At 39.8% G+C, this 26134-nt stretch overlaps 1 protein-coding gene across 3 annotated transcripts in view; it reads right to left on the bottom strand.

Annotated features, from left to right (window-relative positions):
- The window catches only part of LOC115568152 (ankyrin repeat and IBR domain-containing protein 1), a 35653-nt gene extending 10109 nt beyond the window's left edge, over nucleotides 1-25544 (bottom strand). The window contains exons 1-17 of one of the 3 annotated variants that reach the window (XM_030395265.1): nucleotides 25343-25544; nucleotides 22445-22729; nucleotides 21117-21417; nucleotides 19668-19850; nucleotides 18817-18934; nucleotides 16080-16288; nucleotides 11992-12080; nucleotides 11750-11894; nucleotides 10789-10955; nucleotides 8031-8119; nucleotides 7195-7325; nucleotides 4220-4354; nucleotides 3060-3146; nucleotides 2636-2702; nucleotides 1848-1993; nucleotides 1143-1321; nucleotides 45-96 (exon numbers count right to left, since the gene is read on the bottom strand). In XM_030395265.1, the coding sequence (XP_030251125.1) occupies nucleotides 45-96; nucleotides 1143-1321; nucleotides 1848-1993; nucleotides 2636-2702; nucleotides 3060-3146; nucleotides 4220-4354; nucleotides 7195-7325; nucleotides 8031-8119; nucleotides 10789-10955; nucleotides 11750-11894; nucleotides 11992-12080; nucleotides 16080-16288; nucleotides 18817-18934; nucleotides 19668-19850; nucleotides 21117-21417; nucleotides 22445-22632 (2286 nt within the window). In that variant the 5' untranslated portion in view covers nucleotides 22633-22729; nucleotides 25343-25544. Of the gene's footprint in view, nucleotides 1-44; nucleotides 97-1142; nucleotides 1322-1847; nucleotides 1994-2635; nucleotides 2703-3059; nucleotides 3147-4219; nucleotides 4355-7194; nucleotides 7326-8030; nucleotides 8120-10788; nucleotides 10956-11749; nucleotides 11895-11991; nucleotides 12081-16079; nucleotides 16289-18816; nucleotides 18935-19667; nucleotides 19851-21116; nucleotides 21418-22444; nucleotides 22994-25094; nucleotides 25227-25342 lie in introns of those variants that run through there. The other 2 variants (XM_030395266.1, XM_030395267.1) reach the window with 2 other exon arrangements.
- Nucleotides 25545-26134: the final 590 nt, after the last annotated feature.

Raw genomic sequence — 26134 nt, forward strand, 5'->3', positions numbered from 1 at the left:
CTGACAAGCCTCCACTAAAAACTAATGAAGGCTTGTTCTCTTACCTCGGGCGATGCAAAGCCTAAATATTCCCAGTCCCACGTTCCACCAGCAAAACTGCAAGAGAGGAAATTACAGAGATTTTGTCAGTATGAGAATGTCATCAATTGCTGAATTATAATAGCTAGTGAGTCACTCATGACAGGGTTTCTGCAGGTTTAAGTAAGTCAAATTTAAGACTTTTTAAAGACTTTTTAAGACAATTTTGAACTAAATCTAAGACCTAAAAAAAGTAAGGAAAAATAAAGTCCCAAAATTACTTTCAAAAATAACCAAATTTATTGCCATTCACAGAGCAACTCAAACAATGAAGAATGGAGTGTGTGTGTGTGTGTGTTATTATAGTTTTTAAATTTCATTAGTTTTTATTTTAATTTGGTTTTTCAGTTTGCTTTTTATTTCAGTTTAGTTTTAATTAGTTTAACAAGTGATTGATAGTTTTAGTTTAGTTTTTATCTGGGAATTATATTTAATTTAGTTAACTATAATAACCCTGGTGTGTGTGTGTGTGTGTGTGTGTGTGTGTGTGTTATTATTACTATGGCTTCCACTAACTGGTGACAAAGGTGTACACAAGTGTGTGATCGCGTGACTTTTACAAGCTAACTGGTGTTTCTTCGATTTTGTGTGTGACACCGCACCAAGTGTGCCCAAGTTGAGGGTCCTCTTGCCAATGCCTACACTGTGCTTCAGATTCATCATTATATGGCTTTTTAACCAACTGAATGCTGGTTGTTTAAGCCAACACTTGTTAAATTTACACTTGTCCATAGTTGTAGCAGATTACGCAGTCAAAGTCTTTCTGGAACTGGCGAGGTCTACGGCGATAAATTCCGACCGGGCTGTTTGCAAAATGCCACTTATGTTCCTGGATACTTCAGACAGAAGAACAACACACAGAGCTGACTGTGAATCTCACCAACACATTTCCCACAAACAAAAAAAAAACAAAGGCGTTGAGTGAACAAACATATAATATATAAAATATGGACGTATTTAAGACCTAAAATTAAGATTTTTTAAGACCCTGCGGAAACCCTGCTTGATCTTTTCAAACATGCACGCTTTCATTTGTAAGAAACACATTGACACAGTGAGGTTACCTGCGCCTGGGGGCCTCAGGAGAGTCATTGGGGGCCACTCCCCTGGCTACTGAGGCCAGGAACTCCTGTCTCTTCTGCTGCACCAGACACGCCGCACGAATGATCTTGTGCCGTGGCGTCCGCAGATAAGGCCGGTTAACCTTTTGTGCGAGGTCCTCAGTCACCATCTCCAAGTCCGTCTGAGGACAGAAAGACAGCTGGCTGAGCGACTTTTCATTTATTTAGGAAACTCAGTATGTGAGTGATTTTAAGCTAGTAATACCAAATTTCATGTTTTACTTTCTCTTCAACTGTCTCGTGAAACAATTTGTTCCAAAACAGGGATATTCAAGGAGACTTTAGAAGAAGTCCTTCAAGTGACCTGCTTTAAGGGCTACTGTGTATGCATCTACTTTAAGAATGTATTCGTTTTACACACCTTTAAGAAAGCCCTTATGTAAAACCTATGGGAGCCTTGCTCATTTATTTTACAGGATTTAAAAGGCCACAACATAAAAGAAAGCAGGTAAGTACATTCTCTGTCTATAGCTGTGATCATAAATTATAAAACAATAGATCTTTAACTAAAAGCTGAGGTGAGCAGGTACAACTGGGGCAGATGGTGAAGACCACAAGGTAAAAAGCTTTAGTCCCACATCTCTAATGTCCCATAATAGACTGGCTGCTGTGAACATTTGTCCTTTTTCTTAATAGTTGAACTGAAACCTGCATAAGCTCGTAGATCTCTTTCTTTGTGCTTTTGGGCTCCAAAAAGAAGCCATAAGGATAAGAGCACTTGAGGATGCGGCGAGTCTTTAGCAGTTCGAGGACCGCGTCTTCAATAAATGTAGTGTCAGGTGGGCCTCCTTCCCCTGGGAGAAAGGGAGAGATAGCAAAAGTGAGCATCTGCTTTACTTTCGAAGAATACATAATTTAATTCAGCCTAAAATTACCTGAAGAATCTCTCCCTAACAGTTTATGAGTGTAAAACAACGTTTGGATAAAAGGTGAATGTCATACTTAAATTATGACTCATTCAGATCTGCCTCAGAATACACATCTGATTAAAGAAGACCTGTCTGCAAATGTACTGTGTAAACTTTTAATTGAGACAGACTCATAAACACTAAGTTATGGACATATCCATTCAGCTGGCAGACACCCAGTGGTGTTAGCAACACCACTGCAATCAAAATCCACGGAAATTTAGACTGAGTGTTGTGTATCACAACAAAACTTGGCTATGCTAAACAGGTTGTAATTGCCCGTACAGATGGGGCTTTGAAGGACTCAAGACAAGCTTATTAACAAAGCACAGCTTTCTCCTAGCTTAGACATGCCTGCTGAATACCAACTAAACCATACCTTGCACTGTTGTAAAAACAATATTATAACACCATTGTGTTTCATCTCCCCCCTGCCAACTTCCAAAAGCTCAATTTCAAAGGACTAGAGTAAGATGTTTCTGACTGTGTAATAAAGATTGACACTGTTATGGCAGACTGCACACTCACGTCCACTCAGAGCTCGACTGAGCTGCTCCATCTTCTCTTTGGCTGTTTTTAACAGGCGCTGCTCCAGCTATTGTGAGGAAGACAGAAGCTGTGAGGTTTTATTGTTGAGTAAAAACGTTTTGTGAAGATCTGCCCAACCAAACAATGAAGCTGATGCCAGAAAATGCGGTTAAATAAATAAACAAAGGTGGGAGCAGAAAACTCATAATACAACATACCGCAGTATATACAAAAACAATATTATACTGTAGATAGAATACAGACAGTACTTTGATCATGTTACAGTGTATAGCATTACAGAGCATGCCCATGAGGTTGTGTGGCAGTTATACACTAGATGACAAGTTCCCACTGGTTACATCCATAACTGTTTGTACTAAATGCAAAGCAGACATCAGCGGAGGGCAAAGCCAGGCCTGTTTACCTGATAGCTGTGCTCATGGTTCTTGAAGCGTGTGTAGTAGTGCATGAAACGGTCAAGTTCCTGAAAGCTCTTGTGCTTCTTCTCTGCCTGCAAAACAGTGATGAGACACAAGTCAAAGTCAATAAACTCCTCAGCATGGTGTCCCGCCCACACCAGAGAATGTAGGTGCTCTTGTTGAGGGCAGTTAGAGTAAGTAAGTGAGTCATGCCACAGGTAAAATCAGTGACTGGGAGGAATGCGAGTGAAAACTGACAATAAAGTTCTTTTCATCTCTGATGAAGGAAGATGGAATTGACTGTAGATGGCTCCAGGGTCAAGAGTCTAGATCAAGCTTTAGTGTGTGTACGCGTGTACATTTGTGTGTTTTCCATCTTGCTTCTGTAGGCTCCAAAGCCCTTTTGTTTTAAGAGTGTAAATGCACACAAACTTAAGTACTGTTCTCGGCTGTTTGCATATGTGTGTGTAAATTTCGTTTAGATCAACATACTAATACAGTTCTATAATACATACTAATGTTTCAGTAAGTTGTGAATGCTGGTGGTTTGTTACACTATCGTCCTTGTTTTTGCACCTTTAAATGCGAAACTAAAGAATGAAAAGGAGTGTGGGCTGGTTGAAAAATAGATTATCTAGGGCTGAAGAGATGAGCCCCAAGCTGATGGGCTCCTGCCAATTTTAATAAGATTTTATTCATTGGGCGGTGAGACAAAATGTCTCAATCAACTGTATGAACATCCTAACCATTCTGCTGTGGTAAATTATTACTCCTAAATGTGTTGAAAGGAAATCCTCTCAGTACTACTGCTTATGTGAGAAAAGATATACTTGATGACTCCCGAGGGAGCTGTGGGTTATGTTTGTGTAAACTGCCTCAAGTGATGTCACCTGAGTCAGTGTAGGTTAGGTCTGAAGAGACTACAAGTTTGGCAACACCCAAATCTCTGACTGAACTGTTTGTCTGAAGCACACTGCATTGTGGGTAATGTAGACGGCAGTTTTTTACATGGAAGAAGATGCTGTGGTAACGCTCTACAACTGGCAAGTCTGTAGAGCAGACTTGACAATCCAAGATACCAATAGTGTTTTGCTGTCCAACCCTAGTGTGTGTGTGTGTGTGTGTGTGTGTGTGTGTGTGTGTGTGTGTGTGTGCGCGCGCGCACCTCCTCAGTCATCTCCTTTGACTGCTCCTCTACCTGCTGGATGACCTCGTAGCGGGTGCAGCGATAGTAGCCTCCTGTTGATGAGCTGTGCTTTTTCCACTCCTCCAGACAGATCCAGCAAAAGTCATACTTACACTAGAGGGAGAGATCAGAGAGGTAAGACTTAAATCTGTTTCAGTCAGTGGCAACATCAAAAACAGGATACCAAAATACATACATACCGTAGTGACATGATAATACATTCCATTGACAAACATTCATTTCCTGAGCCTTACCCTAATCTTTACCGTACCTTTCTTTACATATACATTTTACATCTGAATTTTAACGCTTTTTTCCAAAGCCACTTACAGTAATTCATACATACATTTATACACTGATGGTGGTGGCTGCCATGCAAGGTGCCAGGGTGCTTTGTCTTAACCTTACCTGACAACCTAGCCCACATCCTCACCCTAAAATGTAACCATTGATGTCATGTCATACATTTCGTCCCCAGAAAGTAGGTGAGTCCCCACGATGCAACAGTGTCTACAAGTTTATGTCCCCACACCATGAGTAATACACACAATTACTCAGGACAGCTGACATTGTGTAACATGTAATATTCTCTGGCATGGACCTGTAAGGATGTGAAAGCTGAGAAGTACCTGAAAAGCTCAGAAAGTCTTATTTAAAGATCTGTTTGTTTATCCTTTCAACTGCTCTCAACATCATAACAGAAACATAATTACCAGTGAATGATACATTTAAGAGTCCTTAAACTAGGCCTCAAGATATACTTGCCTCAAGATGTCTCAATCTCTTTTTTTTCCTTCTACAAATACAAGTTTTAAAGAAGTGAATTCTTGTAGCTGTAGCTGCCACTAGAAGACATTCAGAAAACATTTGAGATAACCAAGTCCCATTGGGTATTGTAGAACAAAACAACAAAACTCTACAGCCACTCCAATCCACAGCCTATTTAGGTGTAAGTGATTTCTCTCTCTGTGACACATAGTACTTCTGTGGGTGACAAGTTAGCTGGGGCAACACAAAACCCTACAGGCTAAGACCTCAGTTGTCCTAAACACACCATGCCTACAATGACACTTCAGAAAAATCAATACAAAATGAAAGAGTGGGAGGGAGAATGAATGGAAGAACAGAGACACAAAATGACAGTGTGTGAATTGGAGGGACTTAAGATAAAAAAGTGTGAAGTCAGACCGGAGGGAAGGAAATGGCAGCGAAAAGACAAAGAAATGTTCCTTGGCAACACTGAGTCCTGTATTTCCAAGCAACAGGGGTAAAGCCATTTCTTACTAGGTATTAACAGGTCAAAAGGCTGAGCCCTCGTCGGCCTCTCAGCTTGTGAAAGCTGCCCCATTCAACCCAAACTAATCTCCATCTCTAGTCAGTCTGTTTAACCAGGATAAAGACAGTGAGAATGCTGTCACAGAGACAAAGGAGCCTGGTTGAGCTCCTTTCATGGCCTGCCCTCCAGCGACAGAAACACTTGTCAGGCAACATGACTCTTATGTGATTATCAGTCTCACACTCCCCCTCCACCACCGACTGTCTCAATCACCTCTGTATTACTCTCGCTTGTCCATCTCAATAAGACGGAGGCCTCAGACTAACTGCAGGGCTTATTGGCTGTTTGATGGATTGTTTATGAGCGTGACAGCATCATAACCACCCCTTGTAAAATAACCTTTTATAATGAAAGCAAAACTAGGCTGATAGCAGCTTGAATGTGATTAGACATTTTCACTTTCACTATTACATTACAACACCTTTGCGATGGATACCTTCCTCAGGACAAGTGTACTTACTCATTCTGCTCAAGTGTAGAGTGCATGTTATCAGACATTTAACAGAACAGTTGTGTCATACTCGTTTAATTATATATATCTGATGGGTTCAAGGTGGAAATGATAACCTGACAGACTGCTGTCACTGGAACATATTGTGTGATGAGCTATTCATTCAATCTATTTAATAACAAATTCATCAAAAGTGTTGTGAGATATTTGAAAGTTAAATATGGCCAAACATCACAAGAATCCAAAATACAGCAACAGCAAAACAAAAGCTGTTCTACAGGAAACTATTTAATTAGCTACTATCTTAGATCTTTTGTTTCATAAGGCTTCTGAAGTTTAAACGCAGCTTTTTCACTGAGTCACAACAACCATCTGTGCGTTTCTAAAATGATACATGTGAACCCACAGCTTCCCTTTTCAAGTTAAAACAATCAAACACTCAATCTTCTGGGAAACGTTGATGGCTAGAGGACTCAAGGGCTCATCAGAACAATCACAATTCACCCAGTGATGGACCAAAGTGTTGCTTTTAGATGGTGATCAGTGCAAATTGGATGTTACTATGTTTGATGGTGTTTACAATGCACTTTATATAAAGACACAGACTTAATTGTCCTCTCTTTTTCACACTGAGGGCAGAACATGGCAGTGCAAATATTGTCAGTCATTGCAGCATGTCAATCTTGAAAGCTTTTCTTAGACACTTTCACAAACCCCAATTCCCATCCTTTCGCTGACAATGGAAATTTTAAGGAATACTAAAAAGGTGACTGTTGTGCCAAAAATAGTAGCATGTCACCACCTCTTGGTTGAAGTGGAAATACCTGAAAAATAAGGCACCCAATTTTTTTTTCATGTCTTAATAAAACAATTTTTTTAACTGCTTAAATGCTTAAAACTGCTCTTAATATAATTAAGCACCTTGTACTTATCAAAATCTTTTTGCCAAACTCTTTTTTTCTTGAGCAATTTAAATAGCAGTTCACTTTGTCCAATACACGTGTAACACCTGTAGATTGTTCATTCAGATAGTTCTCCCAACCAGAAAACCAGCGACTCATTAATAAGTGAAAACGTGCTGATCAGAATTAGTCCGAGATGAAAGAGACATCAAATTACAAAGTGTGTTAGTAAAACAGGTGTGTGCAACCTGCCATTCTCACTTACCTTAGCACACTGCATGTGGTTGCACCCCTCGTTTTTCTGTATTGGGGACTTGCAATTGGCGCAGGGTTTGGAGTTCGAGAGCAACCATAAGCAGTTGGCTGCATCCTCGTAAGCTTCGCTCACACCAGCCACTTCAATGGGAGGAGGGGGAGGTAAACAGAACAAATAAAGGCATAATGAGACAGAATGAGAATGGCTATTACCACAGCCTCTAAACAGACCACTGCAGTGAGTGGGAAATTGTCCTGCCTGCCTAATGTGTATTGCTTATATAGTTTGCTAACATCTCCCAAGATGCTCGTGCCCCCCTACCCCCCACACACAAACAGAGTAATTGGCTATTATCAAAGCACCTCTGATGTGCCGTTTGAAACGCCAAGATAAAACAGAATCTGGGGAAATCGAAGGGGAAGGTGGTTCCACAACAAAATAATTGCTTTTATGTTTCAACTGTCAAATCAGTGAAGTGGCACTTTGGAGCGACTCGGGCCATCTTAAATCATCTATTAGATTACCCAACGTCCAATTACCACTTCTAAACGTTGCATACTTTCAATGAGTGGGTTGTTCATTTTAATTAATAATTTATCATCAACATGGTGGGTTTTAATTGGCTTAGCGCTAAATTGTTTGTAATTACTGCGGTTGAGTTCCAAGTAATTTAGTTAAAAATCAATCCCTTGACTGCAACCAAAAAAAATCTGGCAATTTTCTGCCATGTAGTTTCATTAAATTTTACTGGTATAAAGACCAAGTTAGGTGCCACTGGAATCAGTAAAATACAAATATACTAGACAGAAATTCAGCTGGATCTATACAATAGTGTCAATACTCACATTCCTCAGGTTTCATCTCATTGACTTTCTGTAGCCACAACTTCCAGGTCTCACAGTCACATGGCTCATGGGCTTCGCCTTGACACTCCCTGGAATATACACAGACAGATGACAGATTCAATTACCCAGTCAAAGCTCCCATTCTGTCTGTGACTATACATGGAAATTAAGACAAATGATGAACACACAAATCACACAGTGCTGCCAGAGATGCTGTCAAAACCGTCAACCCGTGGCCATATCTGCCTTTCAACCATATGCCTTCTTCGTATCAAGGGAACTATAAAAGTCGGACCCATGTTACATCCAGTGCCATTATATGTCGGTTCTAATTTCATGTCAGCAGAACTGTTGAGTAAACCTGACAAGTGAACCTAACGGCCATTTTCAGGAACTATATAGTGAGGTCAGGTGCAGTGAGGTGTGTAGCCACAGTTGGGGTGGGGTGGAGATTGTGATATGCAGGTGAGGGAGCTGTCGGGGCATTCTTCAGGGCTCTTGGAATAAGATTACAGAGGGAAGAAGGTGGAGGACAGCACAGCAACTAGACCCTCTACCATTGAGTGGCTGACCAGGTAGTGGTCAAGTAGTGAAGTTCGTGTGTACAGACGGAATGAGTGGATACACATGCATTCACGGGCATATATAGTATTATTATACAAATACACAGATATTTTTGACAATTTGTTGTCAATAAAAACAAATGACATTGCATCATTGATGACGAATCTGTAAACATATTCCATGATGACAAAACATTTTAACAGTATGTGTCAAACAAGTCAAACAAATGGTTCAGCACTGTAGAAAACATACTTAATATGCATAATATCAATAACAATTCTATGTCTGATCATTAAATACAGAGCTTGAGATGGAGGATTTTAGCCTAGCATAGCATAAAGGCTGGCAAATGCCAGATCATGAGTATTGTCCGTTTTTTACTAGGAAATCTTTGTCCTCATACTCAGATTTCTTAAACTGCTGTCTGGCAAACTCCAAGCAGGCTATCATGCGCCTTTTACTCTGTCGTGCCTTCCATCTAGTCACTCTATCATTTTGAAATAATCGATGGAGTGCTGTTTTTTAGAGAGATGGTTCACACAGAGCTTCAGACCACTCTGTTTGAGAGACCCTTAAATTGTTGGTGGGCTCACTGAAAATGGTCCCCAATTCCAAGTTACTGGGTTTGACTGGACACCCAACTCTCTCCTGAGTCTTTAACCCTTTTTTTCTTTTTCACAGTAACAGAGCACCTGGGAAATTCAGATAAAGACAGGCACAATTTGAATTAGTGTTGTCACGATACCAAAATTATGACTTCGGTACGATACCTGCCTAAAATATCTCGATACTGATACTGAAACGATACGACGGCAGAAAACTAGAACATCATCAAAAGTAATGGAATAAAATATCAGATGACAGAATGTGAAACTTAAAATGATTTATTTCTTTTTATTAATTAAAACACTTAAAATAAAAATATAAATTTTTGTAAAAGCTGCTGAGCTTTATAGCTTCTGTATCCAAGAAGACACTTGTCTTCTTGTTTTGGTCATTTGTCTTGTTTGCTATCAGAGATTATTAAATAACCTGATTGTCCATTAAAAGCTCAGAGCTTGTAGTAGAAAAACATTTACAGCACATTAACTACAATTTTATTCAGCATAAAAATAATGAACATAAATTACATTAACTGTAAGTCTGGCAATTCATAAAATAAGATTTTATTCGTCCCACAAAGGGGAAATTTGCAATTTCAATAAAGTTCAAACAATGGATTATTAGCCTGCAACTACATTAGTGCACTAAAGTACAACACAAATGACCCAGACCTGGTGCAGGTCTGTGCCCTAATCAGACCATTTTCTAATAATATAAATTACAATATATATTATGAATTATTACACAAATGAACATGCTATGATTATATTACCAGTACTGATTGAGTTAAAATAGATAATTTTTTAAGTGGTGTTGTTGATCAGCGTACTTGTGAACACCAGCGCATGTTCTGGTTAAGTTCATGTTACCAGTGTGAACGGTGCGTTTGCATACAGAGATGTGTGGAACCACATCGGGCTGTTAAACAGTTAGCTTTACCCCTGACTGCGTCCTGCAACTCTGATGGTGAAAAAAGTTTGCTTGACTTCCATCCGGGGGATATTTAACGTTATGTTATCTATCGCTAACCTGCAGCTCTTTGAACTCTTTGAACAAGTCCGCATGTGTGTCAGCTGAGAGTGGCATGAGTGCTCCTCCTGACCGTCCTAGGCTTGTTGAAAAAGCAGACGCACGGAGCGAAATCAGGAAATATCTCGCTTACGTTGCCGACAGTAAGGGCAAGCCCACGGACACCACAAAGCCCGTGTGTAAACGATGCCTCAAATCCGTAATGACCAAGAGAGCCAACACGTCTGTGTCGTTCTGCTCTGTGACTGTCCGTCACCGTGAAGCCACGCCCACTCTGGCTGCAGGCAGTGAGGAAGCGGAGAGAGGCTGCACACACAGACACGCTGCCCCGCTGTCGCACTAAATTCATAAAGTACTGATACTAAAAAAAAAAGTATTGTTCTTAACGGCTGGGTACCGCGGTACCTTTCTAGTATCGGTTTTCCGTGCAACACTAATTTGAATGTTACTGATGCTTTTCGGTAGAAACAATAAATGCCTATGTAATCTCCATAAAACTCTAACATACATAATCACTAAATTTGTAACATTTTATATGTATGGTATGGTGCGAATTACTGACCAGCAGAAGAGGTGGCCTTTGCCACAATCTACAGCAGGTGCCCGAAGGAGGGGAAAGCTAAGAGCATCTGAGGTGGAGGTCCCAGGGCCCTGGGTGTTCAGCCTCACTGCCCTTTCACAACCTGCCACAGGACACCAGCGAATTGCTGGATTGTTCTCCACAAATGCCTGGCAACAGAAGAAACAAAGACAATTTAAATCAGTCAGGAAAGGTATTTTAGGGAGGCTGACTTTAATACACTGATCTCTACCACAACATGATCTGTTACAGGCTTGAAAGGTTTTGTCAGAGGACATCAATGAAGGAATCCTTTTCTACTTGGTCTTAAAATACTTTTTAATGTTTGCAACGGTGCACAAACAAGTGACTTTAAAATATTAAGAGATCATGAATGAAGCCAATATAAGCATGTTTCCTTATGTTAAAATAGTCTCCTACACTGTGCCCGTTTCCATCAGCCAGTCATTTATCCAAGGTCCTAAGTGCCACTCTATTTTTGTAAGTAATTCAGTCTCAACCCAAATTTGAAAAGAGATCCACTATGGTGTGGCCATGCGCAGCTTAATGAAATAAAGGTTCATGTCTGTATGATAGCTCAAACAAGAGGCATGTAATTCATGTGAGATTTGTGCCTCTTAAACTTTTCAATTATTGTAAAATACGATAGAGAAAAAGGTACTTACGTTGAAAACAAACTAAAGTGAATGTCCTTCGCTAGTTAGCGGTTCCAAGTACAGACTTACTGATTTATCAGTTCAACTAAACTACCAGCATATCTCTACTATTGTAAGTGCTCGCTCCCTGTTTGCCATTTCTTGTTATCTAACTGACATCTATATTCAGTGAAGTCTTTACATTGAATCTTTACTACAGAAGCAGTGTTTACCTCTGAAGGTGGCGATATAATTTGAATATTATTTGAAGAAGATTCTAAACATCTGTTTGTTGCACATCTCACTACCTTGATGTCAAACTGGAGGTAGCGCTTGTCCATCTCTCTAGAAACCACGCTCTCAATAACTTCCACAGGCACTTGTTGGTAGCAGTCAAAGGCCGGGCAGAAGATGTTGTGGGCTTCACCCTCTTGGATCTTTAGATTAAGAAACCTGAGGAGACATTCATACATTGCAGACAGCGATGATGTATGAAAATTAAGTACACCTAATCTGCAGAATCCCCAGGCCGAACCAAAACATGACTTACCCTTCCCAACATCCTCTGCAGAACTCGTGGCCACAGGACATGTCAACAGGTTCCTCAAAGACGGAGATGGAAGACATGCAGATACCACACTGTGACACAAAAGAAAAAAGACACAATCTGTATTACGGCCACAGTACAAATAGTCTAGATTTTTATAGCCTGCTATGAAAGATCATTTTCTGATTTGCAATTCTTAAAACTGTTTCCAAAAGCTCTCCAGAACAATTCATGCATTATTACATCGCCGTCTGAATGTGAATCTTGAGAGTAGGCATGCTCAAAATATGGTGATGATGGGTGGCCTAGTGTTTAATATTCAATAGTGTCACTAGGCAAGGAAAACTATGCCTTAATAAACTGATAAGTCAGTGTGCATACACTACACACAATGGTAGTCTTTGATAAATTAAAAAACACTGTGCCAGAGGCCTGTCAAGGTCACAATGATGACCTCACATTAGTATGTGTCTCACAGATTCCTGTTCTGTCATTAGATGTTTTTTCTCACATTACACAGAAACTTGATACACATAAAAACACAAAAGTGACAATCACATACACACACACTCACACACGCAGGCCTTGTTACAGTGAAAGACTGACCCCACCAAAAGACATAAAGGAGGCAGTGTTCTTCAACAATGTAAGTATTGATTTGTGAAAGAGCAGAATGTGATATAATCAACTGTAACCTTTAAATTGGCCCTTGAGTGGACCCAGTCGATCGGCACAGTGCAGTTCAAGGCATGCCTTTCAGAGCCACGACAAAAGATGTTGTCAGACAAACACAACCTACAATTTCTCATGAGGTAATTGAGAAATCAAGTCTGTCAGCTTCAACTATCATCTATCAACAGTTGAATTCACATACCGACACACACTAGATTGAAATATCCACCAGAGGACAAATCTTCACTCATCCAAAAAGATTATGTCTTCTCACACTAAACTTTTCAGAGACTGACAAAAACTGTCAGATTTCCCCCACAGGTAGCAATGTCATTTCAAAAGCTTTAAGTCCCTGGTCACTAATATCAGGTGTCAAAAACGTTCTAGAAAAAACTCATACATACATAAGTGCTGTAGAGAGTACTTACTGAAGGGATCAGCTTTCCATCATGATAGAGACCATAAATTCTCAAATACATCTAATACCAATGAAAATGCCCTTTTCATGCTTACAGTGAAGTTTCAACTTTTATGTTTAACATATCTAGGGGTAGAGCTGTCAAAAATATCAAAATATAAGTACATATCCATTCTCAGTTATTGAGGCAGTTTCAATACACCTGGACCAGCTGCACTTTCTCACTCTCCTTTTTCCATCAGCAAGTTGACACATACTGCTCCAGTCCCCACGTGCAGGACAGTCTCCTCCTTTTGCATTCATCTATGCTCAGAAGTAAATAACTTACACGCTGTTGTGCTTCACACACAGTCCACAAGGCTTGCTACATGTTATGAATGTTATGCCTTCAATGTGTTTTTTTCTTATTGCATCGCACGCGGTGTCGAACATGGATATTTTTCAAGGTATTGCACCGTAGTTCAAATTCCAATATTGTGACAACAGTAGTTTGCAGTATTTAATACAAACAGCATGTCATTGACCTCTTCTTGGTAAAATACACTTGAAGGGCAAATCCACCAATTTTACACATACAAGCCTGTTTAAAAATGGTCTTAGAGAGTAATACTGAATATGAGAAAAGTTAGTATAAAGCCTTTTGTGAAAGTAAAGAAGGCACCAGGTTTTCAAAAGCAGTCCACTTGTCTAGCATTGCACTCTTGCAATGTAACACAATTGGACTCCTTATGGACAGTTTTGAAACACATGAGCAAAATCAACAAAGTAAAACCAGAGATATCTCTGATTTATACGATGCCACAATACAACTTAGCCAATGAGTGACAACACTGGAGGTAATTTATCAAATTACACGCTGCTTCAAAAGGCTTAGTTTTTCCACAGTTGCAGAAAAAATACTTTTATGTGTAAAACTAGTGAAGATTCCATTTAATACATTGGCAAACAGGACAAACATTGGCAGTCTACTACAGTAAGTGTTCCATCTGCCAAGGACACCTCATGTTACCTGGAATGATTTTCATCTTGGTAACTGCTCACAAAGAAGACTGTACAGGAAAATGTCAAGCATGTTTGATAATTATCGAGACATCTCAGACAAGGTCAAGATAATGGGAAGGCAATTAAGCAGCATGTGCGCTGACCCTTTTGCAGCAGGGGGGTCATAATGGTCTTGTAGACGCGCAGATTCTGTAACCACTGCAGTGTTTCCCCTGCATTCAAATGGCAGCAGCAGCGCGCCGCTGTTGAAATTTGACCATCGCTGCTGAGTCGGAGGAGAGGAGGGGGAGACAGGAGAGTGTATAGAGGACTGCGTTTTACTTTGACATTATACCATTTTGCGCTATGGACGCTTCAAAACTCAATTAATTAACACACCTGTAATAATAAAAGGTCAGCTCAACAACATCAGGTGAGAACAACCAGTGTTTGCAGTAGCAGTTAATGTGGTTTCTCTTATCTGGCAGCGTGTTGGAGAGTTTCAGTAACACCGCTACATTTGGTGAAAATTTCATGTAGTTGTTCAAGGTGAAATTTGATTTTCGCCTGTGCAGATCGAAATTTTCAGATTAGTTTAAAAGACTGGGTCTTCATACCTCACACGTACTTTATGAGTCCCTCTGCTGCCAGCAGACACATAAAGATTTCCCTGACAGAGCACTTTGCAAATGTAAAAAAAAATAAAAATGCGTGCTTGTGACACTTCCACTGCTACAACTTCACCCTGGGGGAAACACTGCACAGCTGTAGATAATTGACTACATGACTCATGAAAGCTGTAGTTGTCACAAGTTCATGAAATCATTTTATCTTTGTGAGAAGATTCTCACAATTTACTCTGCAGATACTTAATACCTCATTACCTAAGCCTTACCTTACCGTAGAGAGAAAACAATTAGCTGACAGAATTCTGAAAATGTAGCATCTCATCGAGGAGAAGCATTATGAACATGACATTTCAACAGCGAACAAACAAATGTGGAGGTGTAGTTTGATTACCAATTTCTTCATGTTTGACACAGAGGCATATGGTTGCTATTAAATGTTCTTTCCACCTGATTTTATAGTCACACTCATTTCATACATTAATAGCCTTTTGAAGAAAGTATTTTAAAATTCTCTCATGTTGAGAGCTTGTCTACACCAAAATTAACAAATCACCTTGGAGTCAAGGAAATCCCCCCTCTTTTTATGTTTGTAAGTCAGACCACAGGTAAGAATACTAATGTTTGCTAGCAATATAATGCTGGGAAATAATTTAATATTATGCAGAAAGACAGGTGTGGCAGAGAAGATTTAAAGAGTTCAACAAACACCATAGGAAATCTGTGGCACCGCAGGGACTCATTTTAAATACGCATTAGAATACACTTTTTAGAGTTATACTGCCAATTACTATTAGTGTGTGAACTTCCATGCTAGCTTTATCCTTTGCTGCTGTAGGAGATTCTTGGCCAGGAAAACATGCAGCTCCCTGGGGCTACTCATCCTGTGGTTTAATTTTATCTGACGGCTCTTAAGTAAGAAGTACAGGTAAATGATAAATGACTTCACTTTAATGACATTTTAATCGACCATGTCCGCAACTGCCGTTTAAAGTTTTCTTTTTCAATTAAAGGGACAGTCCCACAATCAATAATATATGATTTTGATTGGTATTGTATCTTGCAGAGCTTTGCATATATCATCCATAGAGATGTCTGCCTTCTATCAAATATAATCGAACAAGATGGTTCACTACAACTCACACTGAAACAACCTAGAGGGATAAATATTGTAGCATTAAAGATTAGAGGATTAATATATTTTTTTGATTTGGGGGTGAATTGTTCCTCTAACCTAAAATTTAGGAATCTTTTGTCAAACCTGGACTCCCACCAGTTCAGCATAACTTGTGCACCTTACTTCTAAATTGGCTGGTAAAAAGTGACAATCTAAGAATTTCACCCATCCTCTCATTCTATTAATTCAGCAAACATAGGTCAAAGGGAACCCTCACCAGAGAAGACTCTTCATCAGCGGGCATGAGGCTGATTTGGTCTGGGGAGGTGATGGAGGAGCGGGTGGTGCGTGGCGTCCGTGGAGAGGGCAAGGTGTCCCAGGCATTGTAGCCACTTGGAGGTGGGTTGGGCATCTGTATCCCTGAGCGTTGGCAGCATTCCTCTGCATTGGTCATCCAGGCCTCTAAAAGCTTCTCTCTGTCCCAATCTGAAGCCAAAAAGTAAACGCAGTTAAAGAGAAAGAAACACTAAGACATAAAAACTAAACAAAGAAGAAAAATTAAAGTAAACGATAAACTCAATGTTTTTAATGAGCAAATGAGGTATAAAGATATGCTGAGAGAAGGGGAAAGGGAAATTCTCACTCTAAGAGAAGTGTACACTGTAGTTAAAGGTGAGTTCTTATAAACGTTGGTACATAAAGTTTGAATGGCCCGTTGAGTCGGCCTTTTAAACAAAAAAAAAAGGCACCTACAATTTTTTTACCACTACATAGACTTTAATAAGCCATGTGATGAGCAAGCAGACCAGGCCAAGTAACACAAAGGTTCCAAAAATACACTGATTTATATTCTCCGAATTGATCACAAGAGCATGTGTAATATGTGTTGATATCTTATAAAGCTTCATAAATGCAGGCATTCAACCAGCATGGATAAACACTAAAGACAACATGTGACAGAATTTCCATTCAGCTTGTTTAATGAGATTCACTTTCAACTCAATCCTCATTTCATCAACATAAAAAGAGCATACTGTGTTATATTTTTGTAAGAACTGGTAAGCACATTCCTGAATCTGCCAAAGCCCACACAAATCCCACTTCTGTGGCAACACAACCACCCAAGCCTTTCAAACAGCCAACAACATAGACGTGCTGCCATCTGGTTTTCTGTTGTAGAATAGCTGTTCAATCTCACATTAGCACACGGGAACAGGTTTGAGAGCTTTTGAGTATAAATATTGAATGACTTGTGGACTGTGCCTGAGTCCAAATTTCCTCTGACAAAAAAAGTCCCCTCCTAAAATAAGGAACATGACCCGGTCAACTGTGCAATTAGGCCATTATCAGCCTCAAGACACGTTTCGACACCAATCGAATGCCTCAGACTCTAAATGGCCTCATTTAGATAATGAATATTGCAACAATTTCCCCCATCTCCATTCAATTAAAACTCATCAATGAATATGACCCTATCTTAATGCTTTTGGCCATTAAAAAGAGTCTCGAATTAAAAGTCATCACATTTAGTCTAAATATAAAAAATGAGCTGGGAAATACTGACTGTCAGACGCACAGACTGATTGGCAGGCTGGCAGCTCAGCAGGAAAGAACCAATAACTGTGATAAGACAACTGAAAAAGACTAAAATGGAAATATAAAAGTTAGAAAGTCTTAAAATGTGTGAAAGTTTTCACAGGAAATAAATGATGCATAAATTCTTATCCAGTAGCTTAACAAAAATCCTGAAGTGTTCCATCCCTATAAAACACACAGACAGCATTCCCCTGATAGAGGTGAATAAATATAGCAAGAATCTGGGGTCATTCTCTCCTCGTCTAATATGTAGCACATACAGCAAAACAGCCAGTCACTCAGCCCACTGAATTAGTGAATGGGGTATTTAAAGACGGAAAATCAACCCCAAACTGTGACACGTATTTTGAAGTCCTCGCTAAACAGAATCTAAGCCAAGTTAAATTAAGAGGGGAAATTATAATTAAAGGCTGCAAATGAAATTACATTGTTTTAAAGATCTGAAGTTTGTCACACACATTAACTCAGCTGGGTTAAGTGAAGCTTAAGTTTGAGAATTAAAGGCTTAAGGCCAGAAGTTATAGTAATAGGAGCATTACTTGAGTCATTCAGGATGAGTAACTGAAGTCTTTTTACTGATTGAGCCTATTAAAAACATTTGCCCCCAGTATGCATGCATCCAAGATTGTTGTGATCACCTTCTGAACTAGTACTATTAATAAGGCTTGTGTTCTTGTACATCTTGATGCAAGGTGCAGCCTTACTGTGGACTTGGTTGCAACTGTATGAAAAGCAGCATCATTTACAATAAATGCTAAGTGTATATGTATCCCAGTTTGTGGATGTATTACCGTTTCTTCACAAATATGGCAGAAAGAGCCCACTGAAATAGCATTTAGAGAAAGTGACACTGGTACTCTCCACTTAAAGTCATACAAGTGAAATTCTTTCAGATAATAAAGGCTGTTCACAAATAACCTCTTTGTCTGCAAGGAAATCCCTAGAGTGTAGCGTGAAGCGAATATGAGATATCGCCTCTCTAATGCCCAATACAAACTAAATCTAAGACAAATCTAACAATAAATGTTTTCTTTACAAGTAAACAGTGGGATAGGGTTTGCTTAACAAGAGTAAGCACTTTGTGGAAACAAGGGAAACTAAATAAAAATTGTTTCAAGATTTTGCAGGTGAATCTCGATACAAAAAAATAACTCTTGTGTATAGCCTTGAATTTGCCTTTTTATTAATTTTGGCATGTGAGTTTTTATTATTATTATTATTGAAGTGATCTTGTTCATTCTGTGACAAGGGAACCATGGTGAGACACAGAAAAGGACATACAACAACTGGTCCCTTGCCAGAATCAAACCTGGGATGTGCAAAATATGATATCTGTTTTAGGAAAGAGGCCACCAGGACACTGCCTGTGCTTACCATTTTAAGAACAAGCAATTGTGTATGTGTAAGTTTAATAGTACCATGGGCACGTAGCAGCGCCTCGGCAGTGAAGAGAGGGGCCTGCAGCATGTCGGCTGTCTCCACTATCAGCATGTCCTTCAACCTCCGAAGATCCTGAGGCCGCAGGCCCTCATAGAGCTAGAGAGGGGGGACATGGGAGAGGAAAAGGATGAAGACACAAGGGGAGGAAAGGAGCATAATAATAAGAGGAGAATAAGAAGGGAGAGAAGGAACAAAATTACAGAGGCAAAAAATAATAGGGCAAGTTAGCAGCGCAAGTAATGAAACGGGTGAAGGTAACAGAAGACATTAGGTTGGGAGTTGAAAGAAACATTGGGCAAAAGAGAAGAAGAATAGAAGTATTAAAAACATTTCCAATATAGACGATTGCTGACACATGACTAAGTCGGGCCAAATGAGCTAATGCACTGATGATGATAGGAGTCACATGCCTTACGACAGACTATTATGTGTGACTACTTTGTGGGTTTATTTGTGTCAAACCAAAGCTGCTTGGTGATGTGTGGGGCTGACCAGAGGCAACACTGGGCTGTAGTGTCTGGTTCTGAGATGGGACTACAGAGCTATAAACTATATGACTGAAAATATGCCTCTGTTTATGACCAATCTACCTTAAAGCATTTGGGTTTACTACACAACTGACAGAGAAGGCGTTAATTGTGATAATAGTACTAATGGTATCTGAGGAGGATTTTATGAAAACAACACTGACCAAAAATGTTAAAGGCCTAATTTGATTTTTCAACACTATGGTAGAGATTATGCAGGACTTGGTTCTAAGTAACACCAGTTGAGGGTGACAAACTGAACAAGTTGTATACCCTCTGCTTCTCGGTATGTTATACTGTACCTCTCTTCGGTCGAGGGCTGCGTACTCTGCCTCTATACCCTCTGCCTCAGGGGCAAGAGAGAAGACCATCTGCGACTCCAGGCACAGGGCCAACTCCTTGTGGTGCTGCTTCTCTGCACAGTCACATGGAGTCTCGCGACTTTCATTCTCCGCAAACAGGTCTGCTTCCCTCTGCACCAGGAACTGAGCAAGTGAAAACAAGAGGAAAATTTGGCTTTGGAGAACACACTACATGCAGGGACAGCACTAACTCGGTGATCGCAGTCGATGGAAAGGCTATGAACTCATGGCAGACTTGTATACATTCTGTGATGGTGGTTATTATTTACAGTTTCTCAATTTTAGGACCCATGAAAGGATTATACTTGTGCATCTTAACATACATTTGCAGCATTTCTAAAAGGAGCAGGAAAGAGAAAGTATGCTTTTGCTTTTTGTTATTTTGGTACTGCTGAGCACAAAAAATTTAATAAGTGCATTCTGAAATTACCAATGCTGGAACCACTTTAGTAAAATTGAATAAATTGTTCTCTCCAGAATGATTTCAGCTTCTGAAACATTTGTCAATTTTATTATATTCTAATCTGCATTTTGCTATATTTTCGAAAGTTCTATGTAAAGTTTCTCTCTTTCTATCACAACAGACCCACCTGCATCCCAACTTTGACACTTGGGTTTGCACATGGTGCAAATTGTATATCAGGGGAAATTAAAATAAAAGGAAAGATAGAGACCATCCTGGGATCGGATCACACCTGCCGTGATGCCCATCAACATGTATATGTTGTGACCCATGACTAGTCAGTAGTTATTACTACTTTATTATGTTATTACACAGCCGCAACCATGTTACAAGCATGATACGATTAACTTCAGTTAGTTGTGAAACCATAGCTGAATCCCGCTGATAATTTTGGTTGTTCATATTGTACATTAAATCCTTCATCATGGGGATTACACAGCTCGGTTATACACAAAATCCATTTCAAAATTAAACTCAGTTCTTTGCAAAGGGCAGATACAGAGATAATTTATCTCTGTGACTTTTGTATGTGATGTATCGTGCCCCAGGGATTAATAAAATGGTTTTGTGCAGCAGAGAATTTTCCTAAAACTCACAAGGGGGTGGTTTGACCAAATTAAAATAATAGATGCGATCATGTACATAAATTGTTCTTAGCCCAGGTGCACAGTTGGATCCAACAAAGGGTACACACCAGCCACTATTCTAGAAATATTTATAGTACAAAAGGGCAGATATTAAATAATTTGTTAACATCAGGGTTACTCTGGGCCCTTTCTGCTTCAAAATGCTCTTTATGCTAGTGAGGTTTCAGTTCCAAATTATGGAGCCTTTTGATCTATACTTAAAATGTTATACTTCAGATTTTTTTACATTAAATATATAGAGAGACATATAGATATATCCACAGGATTTTGGAATCTCACCTCAACACACGTCTTCATGCCTGAAGCAGCAGCATAGTGCAGGCAGGTGTTCTTCTTGTTGTCGGTGGCATTGACATCAGCACTCTCATACTCTCCATGGTCCAGCTTTGCTCCGGTCCATGCCAGGATGATTTGTAGACATTCCGCTCGACGCTGTCTGTCTTCGTATGGCCGTGAGATCCGGGGTTGCAGTGCTCCCTCTGAGGTCAGGATCTGGGGCCCCATGCAGAGAAGGTGCAGAGATGTCTCATTGTGCACATTACGCTTGTTAGGATTCCCATCTTTGTTTAGGAGAAAAAACCTAAAATAATAAAGAAAGGGACAGGAATAACAGTTGATTTCAAACATTTCTCATTCCCCCGAAGTGGCTTTGGCTATTGTTGGCTACACAGTTAATAAAATAAAAAACATTTTATCTTCTGACAAACCAAAAAAAGGGCTGACATAACCTATATGACCCTTATTTTTATCATGCATAACTGGTTTGAGTTTGAATGTAATAGTCACATACGCATTTTAAATACTGCACTTAATATTTGAAATGTAATACACTGAAGTACACACTAGAAACCCATGTGGAAATGCATATTGCATCTCAGGTAAATTAACATCCAAATAATATATCAATCTGAGTCTCAGTATTTCAGATGGAAATTATAATCATCAAAATTAAATCCATACATCCATCCATCCATTTATCCAGTAATTTATCTTGCTTCCACTTCATTTTGCTATTACCCAGGGGACATTTTACTTTAAGTCAGGGAAGAAATGTAAAATTGAGCAAGCATCTCATTAGCAGTGAAACTAGGGGCCTGAGGAGTAAAGGGCCTGAGAGGAGTAAAGATGAAAACAGGCAAGGTTGGTAGCTCGTGGGATGGGAAGCTCTTGGAGCCCCTTCCTATTCCGTCCCAGCATGTTGCATTCCTGAGAGCTGCTAACAGATGGCTATGTGGAGAGACAGATGGGACGTATAGAGACAAAACATGAACATTTTTCTCATACGAAGCAGCAATATAGCTCTAAATAGGACCAGTTGATTGGTAACAGTGCTAAAAAAAAATAAGAAAAGTGCTCAAAGAACATTTGATATCTGAGAAAGCTCCATAAGAACATCAATAAATCAATGAATGATAATCCAATTAATTAATCAGCTGCTGCATATCAAAAAGCTGTAGCACAACACATTGGTCTCTCATCTACCAACCCTTGGATATCCGTTTTTCCCTCACCGACAGCAGACAATCCAAAAATAAGCCACTCTGAGTGTGTACATTCTGTCTGCTTGCTTCCTTGTTTGTTTGATTTTATCTGAGCCACATCCTGACCTGAGTAGGCGTGTCATGGCGTGCCGGGCAGCATAGTGCAGTGGAGTGTTGTGCTGGTAGGACTCTCCATATGTAGCGTTGGGATCCAGAGCCTCCTTGAACTGCTGGTTGCTCTCATACAGATGGCAGGCCAGCAACTCATCTCCATTGATGAGAGCCTTGCGGAACTTGGTCGCTGTGTTCCCCATCTCTTCCCCTGACGTAGGTTCAAGCTCTGACCGACACCGCAGCCGTTTAATTCGTCTTCAATCTGTTCAAGTCCAACAGGCTGGCATACTGAATGTCCTAAAGAAAATAAGAATAATTGGAGTTAAATTCCTTTATGGCAATCTGCAAGTCCAATGAGGCCTTGATATCTAAAGAAAAAAGAACTCAAACTGATTCTCCTCATAAACCAGACATATTGTCACAAGTCTTCAAAAAAAAAGCAGCCCTGCGTCATAAGAGTAAATCACAAGGGTGAGAGTTGCATCTCCAAGGATACTCAGGCTGCTCTGCCCCAAGCCCCGGTGTCAGCATCACCACTGCACTGAAAACCACCTCCCTGTGTTTCTCTTTTTATTTTTTTGTTTTGAATAACTAAACACAGGGCCAACAAAGCTCAAACAGCGAGAAGGACAAGACTTCCTCTGGCATCACCAGGAGCTTCCGCCTCTTCTTGCCAATGATGTCCATCCCACTGAGGCCAGGAGCCATTGTGAAGCGAGATATCGTCAACTCAAGAGCAACATGCAGAGCGTCAGCATTTCGCTTCCACCAGAGCACCATATGGCCATGACTGTTTTTGCAATATGATGCTTTTATATATTTTTGGTCAGCTAAAGCACAAACCACCAGAACACAAGATGGTCTCCGACTTCATGATAATAAAATGTATTCATATTTAATTTTCATCACCATACAAATCCTTTGCAAAGTGATGCCTTGGTGAAGGCAAGTTACTGTATGTACAGAATAGAAAGAAAAAATGCTTCCTGAACACCGTTCAGGTGTACGTACCAGATCCCCAACTGTCCTTAGTATGAAAATGTAATAGGTCACCAAATGTTTCAAAATACCATTTGCAGGACAACTGACATTCTTTTGCAGATTACATGAGTAAAGACTGTGGATGGATCTGACTCACTCATCTAATCTTTACACAATATCTCTGATCTAAAACTACATAAGCGTCATCGTGTGTGTAACTAATGGGAATGTAAAAGGAGTGAATACCAAGTATTTTTTCTTTTTCAGGGAAAAAGGGTTACTCACTGTTATTTGAGGATTTTTCCTCATAACCAAACAACATGTACAGAACAAGTAGCACAGGATAAAATAAACAAACAGACATGCATACATGAATGTAAATAGTAGAGCTGCGACAATTAGACGATTTAATCAGTTAGTCGACTGAAAGAAAATTTATAGCCAACTATTTTGATGATCGATTAAACAGAGTTTTAGTCAAAAATGTCAGACATTTGCAGTTCTATCTTGTTAAGTGTGTGGATTTCTGATTTTCTCTGTCATTTGTTATAGTCAATGAAGAATCTTGGAGTTTTGGACAGCTAATTTGTTCGAAAGACACGATTATAAGAGGTCTGTGAAATTGTAATAAGCATTTTTCCTAATCTCTTGACATTTTATAGTCTAAACGATGAATAAAGAAAGTAACTATTATCATTATTGTTGCTAACAATAACTTTAACACATTCAGTTGCAAGTATAATGGGCACAAAACTGCAGTCTAATCCGATAGCCATTAAATAACTCTCCTTTAAGAGGTTATAATGTTCAGTTTCTGATGAAACTAATTTCTTTTCTTCAGTTTCTTTATGCCACTAATAAAGTGGCATAAAGCTATGAGGTGCTCACATGCTGAAAATCGAGTATGGAAGCAGATATTCATTGACTTGACCATAATAACACTGTCATGTTCAACTTTTTAGGAGGATCGGTGAGAGAAGCCCTCCATCGAGGGATGGGGATAAGTGGAATAGAGGCTGGACCGGAGTGGAGTGGGACAAGATTCCTGTAACAACTTGTAACAAGTCAGTTTACATGCATCATTTGTCATTTGTTCAATATTCAACCAACATAAATAGTACACTTATGTGGGAATCAAATTGTTAATCTATTGCCAATATTAGTATAGGACATAAACCACCCACTATTGCAATAGGAGCCATACACACACACCTTTGACGGCCTCACTAAATCTGTGTCAGGCTTGTGCCATGCGACACCTTCAAAACAACACAGTCAGGTGGAAAGGCAGACCACGTCCCACCTTCCTGAACACTTGTAAACACCTTATCTTGGATTATATAACCTCATGGCTGGTAACACATAGTTATTACTTTATAAATATACAACTTATTAATCTGTCTGACAATAGTTAACGACACTTGTAAACGACAGCGCAACAAACATCTAACTATAACCTAGCTACCTGCCAGAATCAGCTAAGGATATAAAGATGTTAACAGTTTGTCTCCGTAGCTTGCCACTTGTCACCAAACTCCTCCATGCAGGCCTTTCCCCATGCTGTGTGCTGTTTACCGTCCTCGCTAGCTCAAGCCGACTGCACTGGGCTGTCTTAATGACCAGTCCGCGACAAGGCTTTGTTACACGTCTGCTTCATGAAAACATTCAGCAGCCAACTGACCTTAGATAACGCGAGCTGCAAACGATTCCTTCTGTCGGCAGGGTTTGTGTAAAGCACAATACACGACACTGCTTGCTAGCTGTGTTATTCAAAAACATAAAAACATCATGACGCTACCATCTGCGTTGGTTAGACGTCAGTGCATACGCTAGCGGGTCAGCTAGCAAGCGAGCAGCGCTGCTAGCCAACTTAGCTAGCACAGTTGATAAACTCACAGTAAACAATGAGTAACAAGTAATCAGACTTACACAGATGGCACATCTCGCTGCTGAAGAGCCGCTCTTGTGAATTCACTGTCAACTCGTCAGCGCAATAAACCGAGAATTTTTCTTGTTAAGTGAGGCGGTCCATTAATAATGTGCGCTCAGCTCGGAGCAGTGATGTTGTTCATGTCAACTCTCCGCTGACTCTCTGCTGACTGCTACATGGCCGGGTTGCCAGGTTTCACCTCAACCCACCAAACTGGCGGAGAAGAACATGGCTTATTATTTGGGTTAATATAGACGGTGTGTGTGTGTGTGTGTGTGTGTGTGTGTGTACGCGCGCGCCCACAGATTGAACTTAATACTAATACAAACTGACGCCAGTTGTTAAAATTTAAATCCTAACATGTCATATTTCTGGAGTGATGACGTGCACTGGCCAATTTAGTGCATAATTTGTGTTTCTGTGTTTCACTAATCTTTCCCATACGCAGCATCTGAGTTGTGTTTATCTGTGGCGCAATACGACAATATGAAGGAAATACAAATCTAGAACTGCAATAATCGATCGATTAATCGATTAGTCGTCAAATATTCTGACATATTCTGAGTTTGTTTGTTTTTTAATCAGAGTTGCCTTTTTTCAGCTTTTAAATGTGAATATGTATCATGTCTTTACTTCTTCTATGAAAGTAAACTCAATGTCTTTGGATTGTGGACAAGACATATAAGACATCATCGTGAGCTCTGGAAAACACAGATCAACATGTTTCACCATTTTCTGACCAAACAAATAATCGATTGACCAAGGAAATAATCAACGGATTGATTGATGAG

The sequence above is a fragment of the Sparus aurata genome, chromosome 17 (genome assembly GCF_900880675.1).
Source record: "Sparus aurata chromosome 17, fSpaAur1.1, whole genome shotgun sequence".
NCBI lineage: Eukaryota > Metazoa > Chordata > Actinopteri > Spariformes > Sparidae > Sparus > Sparus aurata.